The 15,290-nt window shown below is 35.4% G+C and overlaps 1 protein-coding gene across 1 annotated transcript in view; it reads left to right on the top strand.

The window, feature by feature from the left end:
• Window positions 1–14,375, top strand: part of LOC103273263 (UDP-glucose:glycoprotein glucosyltransferase 2-like) — a gene marked incomplete at both ends in the record, with an annotated part of 74,403 nt that extends 60,028 nt beyond the window's left edge. Inside the window, 6 exons of the mRNA XM_008070694.1 lie at window positions 2,489–2,653; window positions 3,981–4,104; window positions 4,200–4,298; window positions 6,565–6,659; window positions 10,953–11,159; window positions 14,244–14,375. Of these exons, the coding sequence (XP_008068885.1) occupies window positions 2,489–2,653; window positions 3,981–4,104; window positions 4,200–4,298; window positions 6,565–6,659; window positions 10,953–11,159; window positions 14,244–14,375 (822 nt within the window). The remainder of the gene's footprint in view (window positions 1–2,488; window positions 2,654–3,980; window positions 4,105–4,199; window positions 4,299–6,564; window positions 6,660–10,952; window positions 11,160–14,243) is intronic.
• Window positions 14,376–15,290: the final 915 nt, after the last annotated feature.

The raw sequence follows: 15,290 nt of genomic DNA, 5'->3' as shown, positions 1-15,290 counted from the left end.
CTTGACTTATTTAGGAAGTACCATCCAGGACCTACTGCTGGATTGAAAAGGGTAGAGAGGAGATGAGAAATCGTCTAGGATGACTTCCAGGGTTCAGTTGAGCAACTAACTTAAAGGGTTGTGATGCCATTGCCAAGAGGGAAAGGAGTGGAGGAGAACCAGATTGGGAAATAAAATCAGAAGTTCAGCTTTTTTACATGTAGAATTTGAGGTTCCTGTGAGGCTTCCAAAGGAGATATGAAATAAGTGATTGGATACCTGTTTTGCAGCTCAGGAGAGAGATGAGGGCTAAAGTATAAATTTTGGTGACATTGGCTTATTTGTGGTAATTAGCATTTGAAATGGAAAGTTTGCTTAATTGAAAATCATGTTATATAGTAAGAGCAGAAGACGGCCTGTTATTTCTAGCAGGGACTCCTATTTTGAGGGTGAAACTCATGTATTCAACTACTTAGTTCATAAGCACCCTCAATCAAACGTGTCTAAAACCAAGCTTTTCTTCTTCCTTTTTACCCGAAACCTTTTTTTCTCTTTCTTCCCTGTCCTAGAGAGTAGGTGACTACCATTCATGCAGACCACCTATGCTGGAAGCCTGATAGTCATCCTAAACAATTGTTTTCCCTCATGCCCTTCCAAACCATAGGTCATCAAGTTCTGTCAGTTCCACCTGCAAAATAGTTTGGAGTCTGTTAAATATTTCACAAACTGTTAAATCTTTCAGAAACTGCCTCATTCTTTCCTTGCCCATTACCACTGATATTTGTTCTTGCTGTTGCTTCTTCTTTCTCATAATACTGCAATAGCCCCTGAACCAGTGTCTCTAATATATGCTCTTTCTTTACATTGTTGCCATTGTGTTCTTTTTAAAATAAGCAAATCCAATCATATTATCTATCATGAATTCTCTCACTAGATAGAATTGATCATAATCTCATTGGTACCCCCTGGATACTGTATTCACACTTATTTTTAATGTATCCACCTCTGTCTCTATTAAACTTTACATGTTTCAGGAAAAATTTTTTTGTATTATTTATATGAATTTATAAACCTAATTAATAGTAGTTTTCCAACAAATGCAGAGATAGTATAGTACAGTGGTTAAGAGTTCAGACTCTTGGTCAGACAAGTCTGGGTGCAAATTCTGGTTCCAAAATGTAGTAGCTGTGTGACATTGGAAGTACTTTACTCTCTCTGTATCTGTTTCATCATCTGTAAAATGGATTTAGTAGAGAAGTTCTTAGCTTCCTAGAGTATTTGCGATAAGGCTGGCTATAATAATCATATACTTAGTATTGGATATCAAATGAATGAATTTTTTAGCCATTCTTCATCATTCATAAGGTGAAATTAATATGTTCATGGCCGGGCTTGGTGGCTCAGCCTGTAATCCCGCACCTTTGGGAGGCTGAGGTGAGTGGATTCCCTGAGCCCGTGGGTTCAAGACCCGCCTGGGCAGCGAGACCTCATCTCTACAATAAATCAAAAGATCAGCCGGGCGTGGTAGCACGTACCTGTAATTCCGGCTACTTGGAAGGCTGAGGCGGAAGGATCGCTGGAGCCCAGCAGGCGAGGCTGCGGTGACCGGGAGCGGCCACTGCACTCCAGTCTGGGCGACAGAGTGAGACTTCAGCTCAAAAAAAAAAAAAAAAAAAAATATGTTCATGATCTGACCTCTGTCCAAATTCCTCTGACTATATCCTACAGCTCTCTCCCAAACATCACACCCCATAAGCCCAGCAAATTTTTGTTTCTTTCCTCCCAGTCCTTATTTTGATACATCTTGACTTGTAATGTCTTTCTTTACTTTATCTCCCCTGAAAACCTTTATTAATCCTTTAAGACTTTCAATATCACTCCCTAAAAGAAGCCTTCTATGATTTATACTCAAGCTATTTATACTCAACTTATACTCAAGCTTGGTTAGATGCTTCTCTTCTGGGCCCCTTGTACTTGCTTCTGTTTTGTTTGTATACTCAATATGAACCTCTTGAGGGAAAACTAAGTGTCTAGCCCAGTGCTGGCGGCATGACTGAATATGTGTTTATTGATCATGTTAATACAGAGAAAACAGGTCTTGGGTGTAGGTAAACGTTTGTGTTTTTACTTTTAAGTGTCATACTCTGTATCAAGGATCAGCAAACCCACCAACTGCTTGTTTTTGTGATTAAAGTATTTTGGGGACACAGCCATACTTGTTGATTCATGTGTTGTCTATGACATTTTGTGCTATAACATCAGAGTTGAGTCATTGTGAAAGAAACTGACTGACTCACAAAACCTAAAATATTTACTATCGGGCCCTTTACAGAAAAAGTTTCCTGACTCTTACTCTATGTAGGTAAATTACTTTCCTTTAAGTAATATTTGGAAAGGACAGTTAAAATGAGCAAAGTTGACATTTTTTCCTCTGGCATATAAAAATGTGGCAATGTCCCTTTTTTTAAACAACCATATTTGTTTAATACTCTATTTTTTCACTGATTAGGCTGGAGCAAGCTTTTATAAGATGACTGGTCTGGGTCCTTTGCCTCAAGCTCTTTATAATGGTGAACCATTAACTCATGAAGAGACTAATAGTATATACCTAAGAATGGCTGTTCTTCAGAGAATGATGGATACATCTGCAGATTTACAAAATGAAGTTTTTATGGTAGGTAAGCATTTATAAACAAATATATAATGACTGATACTTCGTATTAAGAATTTCTTTTAATGGCTAATTTGATAAAACTTTTTGTTCTGTAATTAAAAACAAATTTTAATTAAATTTATCTTTTATATAAGTACAGCTTAAATTACTTAACGGGAGAGAAAATTCTAATTTTTATTAAAAGATGTATTATGGTAATTCTTTTTTTGCAGCAGCAGCAGAAGTGAGACTTTAATGGCAGTCTTGCAAGATCTGATGTCTGGTGGGCAGGCCTACAGTAATTTCTAAATTGCATGTTATTTATTTTTAAAGTAACCATTAAATATATTATCTGCATTATTTTATTTTATTTTATTTTATTTATTTATTTTTGAGTTGGAGTCTCACTCGGTCGCTCAGACTGGAGTGCAGTGGTTGCTGCCGGCCACCGCAGCCTCGCTTGCTGGGCTCCGGCGATCCTTCTGCCTCAGCCTTCCAAGTAGCTAGAACTACAGGCGCCTGCTACCACGCCCAGCTAATTTTTGATTTATTGTAGAGATGAGGTCTCGCTGCCCAGGCGGGTCTCGAACCGGCGGGCTCAGGCAATCCACTCACCTCAGCCTCCCAAAGGCACGGGATTACAGGCTGAGCTACCGAGCCCGGCTATCTGCATATTTGTGTGTGTGTGTGTGTGTTGGAGTCTCACTCTGTCGCCCAGACTGGAGTGCAGTGGCCGCTCCCGGCCACCACAGCCTCAACCTGCTGGGCTCCGGCGATCCTTCCACCTCAGCCTTCCGAGTAGCCGGAATTACAGGCACACCTACCACGCCCGGCTGATTTTTTGATTTACTGTAGAGATGAGGTCTCCCTGCCCAGGCAGGTCTCGAACCCGCGGGCTCAGGCAATCCACTCACCTCAGCCTCCCAAAGGCGCAGGATTACAGGCTGAGCCACCGAGCCTGGCTTATCTGCATAATTTTAAAACATGTATATGGACGGGGTGCAGTAGCTCATGCTGGTAATCCGAGCACTTTGGGAGGTCAAGGCGAGAGGATTGCTTGAGCCCAGATGTTTGAGACCAGCTTAGACAACATTGTAAGACCTTGTCTCTACAAAAAAATTTAAAAATTAGCTGGGTGTGGTGGTATATGCCTATAGTCCCAGCTACTTAGGAGACTTAGGCAGAAGGATCACCTGAGCCCAGGAGGTCAAGACTGTAATAAGCCATGATTGTGCCAGTGCTCTCCAGTCTGGAAGACAGGGTGAAACCCAGACTCAAAAAAATAAATAAAAATAAAATATGCATATAAATCGCCTATATTATCTAAATAATATTTTTGTTATTTTAGGGCACATTAAATGATCACATGGATGCAGTTGATTTTCTAATGGATAAGAATAATGCTGTACCTCGTATAAATTCTTTGATTTTGCACACTAAACAGCAGTACCTTAATTTAATATCTACATCAGGTAAAATAATCCTTCACATACTATTGTACAAATGCTTATTGAGTTGTAAATCCTTTATTAATTCATTATTTAACATTTAATATGAATTTTTTCAGTAACTGCTGATATTGAAGATTTCTCTACTTTCTTTTTCTTGGATTCACAAGATAAGAGTGCTGTAATTGCAAAGAGCATGTGTTACTTAACTCCAGATGGTAAGCTTATTTTATTTGCCAATATTTATTTCTAAAGTGATAAAAAATTACAATGTTTATAAGGTGATTGCATCATAAGTTTAATATGTTCCTATTTTTTACTAGAAGCCTGGATTTCAATTTCAGAATTTATAATTTGTTAAGATTTAAGGACTGTACTGAGAAAATGATGCCTCCTAGCTTATCATATATGCGGAAGGAGTTTATCTTGTTTCTTTGCCTTTTTTTTAAAGTAAGCTATTTCTATCTTTTTAAAAAAGGAATAAAACCTTTTCAAATTATGTAAACTGGTATTTTATAATGTATCAATAAAAGTACATTTCCCAGATCAGAAAAGATAGTAGTTCTGCATTCTGATTACACAACATCTGGATGTTTTCCTTAGGTTGGGGGTTACAACCAGAGCTGGAGAGACCAAGACAGTAACACATTTGAAAATAATGATTTAGCATAAGCAGAGAAGTCTCAGTGAAACTACAGATTTTTTTAGGGTAAATTAACTATTCAGATAGACAAAGATAATTAGAATTTGGCTTTTGTTTTTGCTTTGTTTTGCTTGGCCTGCTTTGCTCTAGAAATAGAAAAAAGAGCCTGTAAGGCTGAATTTCGGGTCTCAGCATAGGAGTGGTAACTTTCTAATAGTGAGAGTGATCTAAAGATGGAATGAACTATCTTGTAAGGGTCAACTTTTATAGATGAGAGTGATTTAACACAAAAACTGTACAACTAGTTTATGAAAATGTTGTAGATTAAATCTTTCTACCAGGTGGCTCCTGAATTACTTCCTCACATATTACATGATTTTGTGTTCATAAAGTAGTCTGTCTACAAGAAATCCAGCAAATAATAAAATATAATGCAGTTCCTTCTTATGGCAGGCTACAGCCCTGAATATGTCAAGTGAAGGCAAAAATAGAGAAATAGGGAAGAAGAAATAGAAACATATATTTATCAGGTTCTGAGTTGTATTTCAAAAATGTCTTTGGGCATCAGAATAAGTTACTTTATAATAAACCCAACATAGTGATACACACTGGTAGTCCCAGCTACTCGGGAGGTTAAGGTACGAAAATTGCATGAAGCCAGGGGTTGAAGGTCTGTCTGAGGAATATAGCAAGATGCTATCTTTAAATTTAAAAAAAAAGAATAGCAGGACCCTGTCTTCAAAAAAAATTTCAAAAAAAAATATATTAAAAAGAATAAGCCTGAAATTAAATGCCCTTTGGTTAAATGGCTTGCAATTTAAAAGAATATTAACACAGACCTAATTTTCTCTTAATGTAAATTTATTTTTTAAAATAGATTTGAGAAATTTACTTAGCACTTTTGAAATATTTCTCAGTTTACTAGATGTGATGGTGTAAACACTGACATTAAAAAGGCATTGGAATTTTTTACCTTTCTTCTTAAAGAAGAATGTGTTGCTGCTTTTTTCTTAAATTGCTTCTGAAGATTACAAGTGAAATCAAGGCTATCCTTTTTGTTACATTTTTTTCTTCTTTCATTAACCAAAGCTAGCTTTTGTATAATTAGATAATACTGTGATAATAACTGTAGTTGCAAATCTATTCAGGAGTGAGTTTTAGTTATTTTTAGGTAATTTTTTTTTTACAATTATTTTAAATTGGTTACCTGGTCTAAGGACCAGTTTTTCTATAGGTTTTAATGATGGCCAAACAAGTATCATTTAAGGTATTCTACGTTATAGCCAGGTGAAATTAAACCCATTTAACTGTGATTCAGAATTTTAAATGATTTCTTCATATGGATTACAAATTTTCAAATTTTTTTGAAAAGAAATTTTATGAATGTTGATGTGATAAATTGATGCAAATTAGGCCAAGTTAATGATAGCCAAACATTTTGAAATAAATAAATTGTAAGCTAATAAAATGTTCTATTTTCTATACCTCTGAATACACTTGATTGTGTCTGGTTTTATATGTATGTGGAGTATAAATATCAAATTAAATATATGGGGTATAAATACCTTTTTTGTTTCTGTTTTTTGCAAATCTAACTAAAAGTTTTGTGTACCAACACTGGGAGCTTTATATAAAGCTTATACAATGAATTACTCTCCTAGTATATGTATACATATGTATGAACACACATACACATATAATATTTACCTGTCTTTGCTTATTTTCAGAAATATTAATTTTAATGTATTTATTATTATTTGTATGTGTTAACTCAAACGTTCCCCTGCTTTTATTTTAATTTTTAAAAGAATTAATTTGACTAGACTATTTGAAACTTTCAGATGACAGTATAATTTCTGTAGTCACTCTCTGGATTATTGCTGATTTCGATAAGCCATCTGGGAGAAAACTGCTTTTTAATGCATTAGAGCACATGGTGAGTATCTAGATATTCTTACTACAAAAATTTTAATTTATTGCAATTTCAAGAAAGCAGTATGAAGAACATGCTTTAAATCCTTATTCCCTTCCATGTTAATGTTTTAATTAATTAAGGAGACTAAGATAGAAATTCACATTTAAGACAGGTAACTTTGCCCAGGAAAAGAAAAACTAACCTGTCTTCTGTGATTCATGATCTATGTAGTATCTGATAGCCCTAATGATCAGACATATACATATCTAATATTGGTTATAAGTAAGGTATTAAAACAAAGTAAATAACTCTAGGACCTATACTATCTCAATGACCCCAAATCTACTATTTACCAACAATAGCTAATAATAGCAATTTTAGTCACATAATTAAGCAACACTTTCTCTCCTGATTATTTAAGAAAAACTAAATTTATCTCACTGAAGAATATTTTAAGTCTTAAGTCAACCTTAATTTTCTTGTTATTAGATATGTATAAACCAGTGTACATCAGGTGGATATAGTTGTCTATATTTTTATAAAAGTACTCTTTTATAACCTGTGTTTCTTAGGGAACATATAGGTCTATATAGACAAAAAACGCTTAGATGTAAGCCAAAATATTGAATGAAATTGTTTTTTATATTCGTTAAGTGTAACAAATGCTGCATAACCAGTTACCCTCTAACTTAGTGCTTACAACAATGAACATTTTTTCCCCCACCGGTTTCTGAGGTGCTAGGATTCAGGAGCTAAAAACTTAGCTGAGTGGTTCTGACTTGAATTCTTTCATGGGGATGCTGTCAAGATTTTGGTTATAGTGTCAGTGATCTGAAGACTTCACTGGAACTAGAGGGTGCGCTTCTAAGATAGCTCACTTGCCTGCCTTTTAGCAAGAGTCCTCAGTGTTTCACTGGCTTTTAGCAGACTGCTTCATTCCATTGCCTCATAGACCCAATTTGGTGTTGTTTAAATGTCCTCACAACATAGCAGCTGGTTTTCTCCAGTTTACTAAAGAAATAAAGACAGAACCGTGGTGTCATTTAAGATGCACAATGTTTTTCTGGTTTGTTACACAGATCACTTCTATTTAGTGTGAGAAGGGGCTATAGAAAGGCATGAATGCCATTGGGACCATCTTAGAGGCTGGCTATCACATTAAGAATAAATAATACGTTCTAAATAGAACATCATGACATCTGTTAAGAGATTTTTTTATATAATATTAGAGAATGCATTTGGACTTTTCTCAGTGGCCTGCCAACTAGCAAGTTTCAAAAAAAGGTTGTTTGGGATCTGTCTTTTCTGCTGGGAGAAATTGCCTTCTGCCTGCTCTTTCTTCTTAAGCTATTCTGGGAGCTTGTTCTCTGAGAGGCTCACAAACTGCCGTTCCCCATTAGTTGATTATATAGAAGGTAACTTTCCCTTGATTTTTAGTTAGTTGCTTCTTCTGTAAGTTTTAGAAATGCTGTGTCAGTTCTTTATTTCTTACAGGATGGATGGTTGTTTTTATCATCTCAAAGTTTTTAAAAATCTACCTTTAGAACAATAAATTAAATTTATTTATATTTGAAGGACATGTTTTATATATGAAGGGCATTATTTATATATGAAGTATATGAAGGGCAGCAATTTTGAAGAGTAGAAATCGTTTGGAATTCCAACATGTTATCCTTTGGAAATAAAAAAATTGAAAAAAAGCCTTTGTCTAATATCATTTCACTGTAGTTTTTTTTTAAATTACACACAAGTATTTAAATTCTTTTCTTGGTTATTTAAGTATCACATGTCCCTTATAGACAATCAAAAGTACAGAAAAGAAAATGTGAACAAAGAAGAAAAAATAGTCACCCATAAAACATATTACCAAGAAGGAATCGATTTTGGTTTTTAGGTGTATTTTCTTCCTGAATTTTTTTTTAATATTCATTTTTACATAGTTGAAATCATCACTTACAATTTTATCAAAATAGTTTTCTAATAATATTAAACATTTTCGTGTCAACAAGAATTCCAACAAATATATAATATACTATCCACATGAAAATAGCTAGTAATATAGAAAATTCAGGTAGTTTCTAGTTTTTAGCCACTATAGTTGTTAATGCTGTCATAAAAAATTTTGAATATATAGCTTATCTGTATTTTTATTTTCTCTTAGAATAGGTTACTAAAAATGAGTGTACTGAGCCAGGCACAATGGCTCATACCTGTAATCCCAGCTACTCAGAAAGCTGAGGCAGGATTACATGAGGCCAGGAGTTCAAGGCTAGCCTAGGCAACATAGCAAGAGTTTATCTCTAATTTAAAAAAAAAAAATTTTTTTTTTTCAGCCAGGCTCGGTGGCTCAGCCTGTAATCCCACCATTTGAGAGGCTGAGGTGAGTGGATTGCCTGAGCCCGCGGGTTCAAGACCCTCCTGGGCAACTTGGCGAGACCTCATCTCTACAATAAATCAAAAAAATTAGCCGGGCATGGTAGTGCACGCCTGTAGTTCCAGCTACTTGGAAGGCTGAGGCGGAAGTATCGCCGGAGCCCAGCAGGTCAAGGCTGTGGTGGCCGGGAGCGTGCCACTGTACCCCAGTCTGGGTGACAGTGAGACGCCAACTCAAAAAAAAATTTTTTTTTTTTAATTAGCCAGGCATGGTGGCATACTTCTGAAGTCCCAGCTACTTGGGAGACTGAGGCAGTAGGATCACTTGAGCCCAGAACTTTGAGACTACAGTGAGATATGATTATGCCACTTCACTCCAGCCTGGATGACAGAGCAAGATCCTATCTCTAAAAAATAAATAAATAAAAATTAAAATAAAAATGAATGTTCTGCTTATAAGGATAGTTATTTTTAGACTTTTGATAATTTTTAAAAATACAAATGGATGTTAATTTCCATAGTTTTTAGAGACTCTGTCACATCACAGTATTGAAGGCCTTTGTTTTTGCTATACCTATTCTTTCTACCAATTTGAAAACAAAAGTGGCCTTTTATTTATATTTATTTGGTAACTAATGGTATGAACCATTTTTCTGTGTTTATTAGCCAGTTACGTTTCTTCTTTTCTGAATAAATATATCATTTACATTTGAATACATATGTCCTTTGTATATATACTCTATTTATTAGTGTATTTATTTATTAAATAAATGTTTGAGTGACTACTATGCCTTAGGTTCTGGGAGTATATTAGTATACAAAACTAAGATCCCTCTTCTTGTGCAGCTTAAATTCTAGCAAGAATGGGTTGGGTGAGGAGACAGAAAATAACTGAGAGATTTAATAAATAAGTTGAGTTAATAAGATAGAACAAGTAAGAGAGTGAGAAGTACTATGGAAAAAGAAAAATAACAAGGTATAGGAAAATCAGGAATACAAAACTAAGTTAGATAGATTACAATTTAAAATAAAGATGGCAGGATAGTCCTCACTGAGAAGATGGCATTTGAACAATGATGTGAAGGAATCAAGTGAATTGAACATTCAAATGCTAAGAGAAAATGTGTTCTCAGCTGAGTGACTAGCTGATGTAGAGGCAGTAATGCAAGGACATCCTTTATATAGGAAGGCAACGAAGTATGTGGCTAGAACACAGTAAGAAAAAAGATAAGAGATGATATAACAGAGGAATGAGATTCCAGATCACATAGGGCGTAGGTGTTAAGGTTTTATCATTAAATCATGGAAGCATTTTTGTAGATTAACATTTTGGATGTCACTTTACATTTTCTTTAATACCTTATTTAAATTAGTGTGTGATGTTTTTCGACAGTTAAAAATATTTCTGTATTAGAGCTATCAGCCTTTTAAGTTTATTTCATAATTTTTAAACTTGGAATTTTTATTCTATCAATGATTATCTTTACATATATAAAAAGATATATATATCAACTATTTTGAAGTCAAAACAAAATAGTAACTTTTAACTTCTCATTGACAAGGATCTGAGGGATGTCTTTGAGTTATGGCAGTGCTCTTTTTCTTGACCTGGGTGATAGTTTCGTGGGTTAATGCACTGAGCACTACATTTCTTTTTTTCTATATTTTTTGTGTGTGTCATTTCACATACAAAAAGAAGTTAAGTAAATATTGCATTACGGAATAATTTTTATGCAAAGATATGAAACAATTAGAGTAAAATGGTTGTTTTTTAGGCTATTTTGGTGGTACAACACATTTAGTACAGTCAACAATGAAAGGCTTTAGCCTTGAAAGATGGTATATGGCAAAATGAACGAACTTGGTGGGAAAGAAAATATGTTCAACCGTAACAAGGTATGTAAGGTATTAGTCATTTTAACCTATAAATGTGTTTTGCAGAAAACAAGTTTTCATAGTCGGTTGGGAGTTATTTATAATCCTACATCAAAAATAAATGAAGAAAATACAGCTATTTCTAGAGGAATTTTGGCAGCTTTTCTTACACAGGAAAACGGCATTTTGAGAAGCTTTCTCAGGAAACTGGCAAAGGAAGAAACTGCTACAGCTATTTATACTGGAGATAAAATTAAAACATTCCTTACTGAGGTCAGTACTATTTGTTCGAAATAATAAATATGTGTTGCATATTTCAAAAGTATAGTTCAGTGTACTTGGAGATATCATGTTACTTAAAAGCATCAATAAATAAGTATAATCAACTGGAATAGTAAACATTCCTTTTACAGTAGAAAAAGATAAACATTAAATGAGAAAACATTGCGTAGAGGCATTTAACAAATCAAATTTCATATATTTTATTAACTAGCTCATGATTTTTATAGTTGATGGCATTCTAATTAGGATATGTACTTAAGTGAGGAATTGGGGGTCAAAGCATTATGTAAATAATGCGCAGATATTTTACTGAAGGTGTCCAGTATGGGGAAATTCCCAAGATGATCATCTAGAAGAAAGAATCATTATCCATTCAGCAAATGTTTATTGACCATATACCACACAATGGAGACAAACTTGTGAACAAGACAGACAGAATCTCTGTCCTTTGTGAGGTTACACTGTAGCAGGACAGACAAAATGATCTTGGAGAAATATAAAGAAACATAAGAGGATGTATAGTTTGAAGGATGCTAATTTCGATGGAGTGGTCAGGAAAGGCATCTCTAAAGAGCTTACATTTGAGCAGAGCTCTGAATGAAACGAGAAATCAAGGCATGGGAAAGGCTGTGGAGAGTCCACCACAGCAAGTGAAGTGTGAAGACCTGATATAGAGACAGTCTTGCTAGGTCTGAGATAGGGATAGAAAATCATTATGACCTGAATAGAGTGAGTGATGTGGAGAGTCTAGGAGATGTGACCAGTGGAATGATAGGTATAAAAATGATGTAGATACAAGAAAGGATAGGAAATCAGGAAATAGAGACAATGACTATAGGTAGCTCTTTTAAGGAATCTTTCTGTACTAGGGAACATGACTGTAGCTAGAGTGGGACTTAGGTCAAGAAAGGATTTCTAAATTTGGGAGGTGTCACCTTTTTGTGTGCTAATAGGAGCAGTACATCCACAAAATGAGAAAGGATGATGTAGAGAAAGGAGCAAAGTAGGAGCAAAGTTCTTGAGTAGATAAGAGGTGCTACGATTCGGTGCAAATTGAAAATCCATTTTAACCAGAAGAAAGGTAGAATATATAAGTACAGATTCAGAAAGGTAAGTTTATTTAGTGATAACCAGATGAAGTATTTCTCTTCTGGTTGCTTTCACTTTCAAAAGTTGGATCATTAGCTAAGTATTACAGTGGGGGAGTCGATGTCTTGGGAGATTTTTTTTTTTTTTAGTTGGAGTCTCACTCTGTTTCCCAGACTGGAGTGCAGTGGCCGCTCCTAGCCACCGCAGCCTCCACCTGCTGGGCTCCAATGATCCTTCCACTTCAGCCTTCCAAGTAGCTGGAACTACAGGCACGTGCTACCACGCCCAGCTAATTTTTTGATTTATTGTAGAGATAAGGTCTCGCCAAGTTGCCCAGTCGGGTTGGGAGATTTGAGGAAGGGAGAAAATGTCAATAAATTTCTATTATTCTGTGAGTGAGAAAGTGAATTCAATACATTAGTGAAAGAAGATTTCTTGTCATTACTGAGGGCCCACTTGAGGTTAATAATCATAAACTAAGCCGGGCTCGGTGGCTCAGCCTGTAATCCCATCCCTTTGGGAGGCTGAGGTGAGTGGATTGCCTGAGCCCGCGGGTTTGAGACCCGCCTGGGCAGCGAGACCTCATCTCTACAATAAATCAAAAAATCAGCCGGGCGTGGTAGCATATGCCTATAATTCCAGCTACTTGGAAAGCTGAGGCGGAAGGATCACCGGAGCCCAGCAGGTCGAGGCTGCGGTGGCCGGGAGCGGCCACTGCACTCCAGTCTGGGCGACAGAGTGAGACTCCAACTCAGAAAAAAAAAATAATAATAATCATAAACTGAAGTAAGATGGGCATTGGTTGCATGTTTTTCTCCAACTGTGTTCCACTGTTTTGATCCAGTTGCAGAGTCCGCATAATTGTGTTTATCCAGGGCTGGAGTTTTGCTAGGTGAATATGAGTAAGGGGAAGCATTCAAGGGAGCTAAACATGGGAAAGGTTTTTTTTTTACAGTAAAGTACTCTGGGATGTTACTTGGTTAGAATGAAAATTATGCCATAGAAAGACTGTTAGACAATGAGTAAATGGTAGTGTCTGTAGACTGAAATGTTGGTCTGGAGATGGGACAGGTTAGGAGGTTGTAGTCAGAGAAGGGATGATTGAAATGGGAATTTTGGAGGTAAGGAGAATCTAGGGCTGCATGGTCTAACACCCTTGCCACTGGCTAAAAATGGCTATTTTTAATTGAAACTGACACTAAATAAAGTTTTTAATTCAGTTTCCCAATTATACTAGCCACATTTTAAGTGCCACATAGTCATCTGAGGCTGTGGCTACCATATTGGACGGTGCAGGGGCACATTTCCGTCAGTGTATGAGCACTCAGGAACGTGTTAGAAATACATAATTTAAGGCTCTGATTCTACTGAAGTAGAATCTACATTTTAACAGGGTATCCAGATGATTGATTTGTGCTTTAAAGTTTGAGTACTGAGAGAGAGAAATATGCTTTAGGAAACTATCTGTTGTTTATTTTCTGTGAAAGTCTATATGTATATATTTTTTTACTTTGACCAAGGGTTACTTTCAGTAATTTAGTATTTAAGTACACTATTGCTAAATTGGTCTTGTGGGATTGGTATAATAAGGAGAGGGTATTTCTATTTTAAACACTTTTTTATTGAAAACACTAAAATGGGGGTAGTGAGTACAGAATGTAATAGACATTTTATTTATTTCTTTAATGTTAAATTTTATTTAAGTTGATGTTCCCTAGCATTTTATTAATTTCATAATGCCTTCGAAATTCTCAAAAAATGAGTAGCAAACTGCATATACTTGTAATAAGATTTAAGCATATTGTAAATGTCTTGGCAAAGAGGATTCTTTTTAAAAATATTCTTTCAAGAAAAAATACTTCTTAAAATTGTAATTTAGTATAATTTTAAACCTTAAACTAATATTTAAAGTAGGCTTTGTTAAGAAAATGGTTTACTATATTCACTATTCTCTTACTACTTTTATCATTCTTAACTTTGCTTTAGGGGATGGATAAAAATGCTTTTGTGAAAAAATATAACACCATTGGAGTTAATATTTTCCAAACTCACCAGTTGTTCTGTCAAGATGTACTTAAATTGCATCCTGGGGAAATGGGTATTGTCAGCAATGGGAAAGTAAGTAGAAAAAGCAATTGCTTACTTTTTTCAGTGACATTGTAATGCAATGGTCTCAGACATTTTTCTGTCACAATTCACCTGATGCAACACACACAGAGAATGGTGTTCCTGTGCTGAACACACCAGACATGACCCAACATAAACAAAATAGGGATATGGCACACTACCTGTTCCTTTACTCCTTCCCCCATTCAATGATAATGATGAGTGCAGGTAAGGAAGAATGTTCTTTATGTGTCTAACTTTTATTTTGTTCTAATGTAAGTATTACTATAAACAACTTGAACACATTACAACATTGTGGTTGAGAACCACTGTTGTAGTAAGTGTAGCAAGTACATTACATCTTTTTTTGTGCCCTTTTTCTGCAGTTGCTTATGTGAAATGACAATTTGATACTTTTATAAATTCTGAAGTATAAAGTAGTATAAGTTACCACTTATTATTTACTATCACACTCTTTAAAACATTATAGGAAAAAAGTCACTCTTACTTCCACTACCCTTTAAAATTTACTATGAATAGCTTATTGACTGGGCATAGTAGCTCATGCCTGTAATCCCAGCATTTTGGGGGACTCAGGCAAGAGGATTGCGTGAAGTCAAGTTCAAAACCAGTCTGGGCAACGAAGCGAGATCCTCAAGTCTAAAAAATGTTTTAAAACTAGCCAGGCATGGTGGTATGTGTCTATAGTCCCAGCTACTTGGGAGACTGAGGCAGGAGGATCACTTAATCATAGAAGTGTGAGACTGGAGTGAGCTATGATCATACCACTGTACTCCAGCCTGGGTGACAAAGTGAGACCCTATTCTCTAAAAAAAAAAAAAAGGAAAGAAAAATAAAGATTTTAAAAGTAGTTTATTGTTTTTCCTTTCAATTCTTTATTCTATATTTAGATAGCCATTTCTGATT

This window comes from Carlito syrichta, unplaced genomic scaffold (genome assembly GCF_000164805.1).
Source record: "Carlito syrichta isolate Samal-C Ts95f unplaced genomic scaffold, Tarsius_syrichta-2.0.1 Scaffold111835, whole genome shotgun sequence".
NCBI lineage: Eukaryota > Metazoa > Chordata > Mammalia > Primates > Tarsiidae > Carlito > Carlito syrichta.
This window is presented reverse-complemented; position numbering and strand designations above follow the sequence as displayed.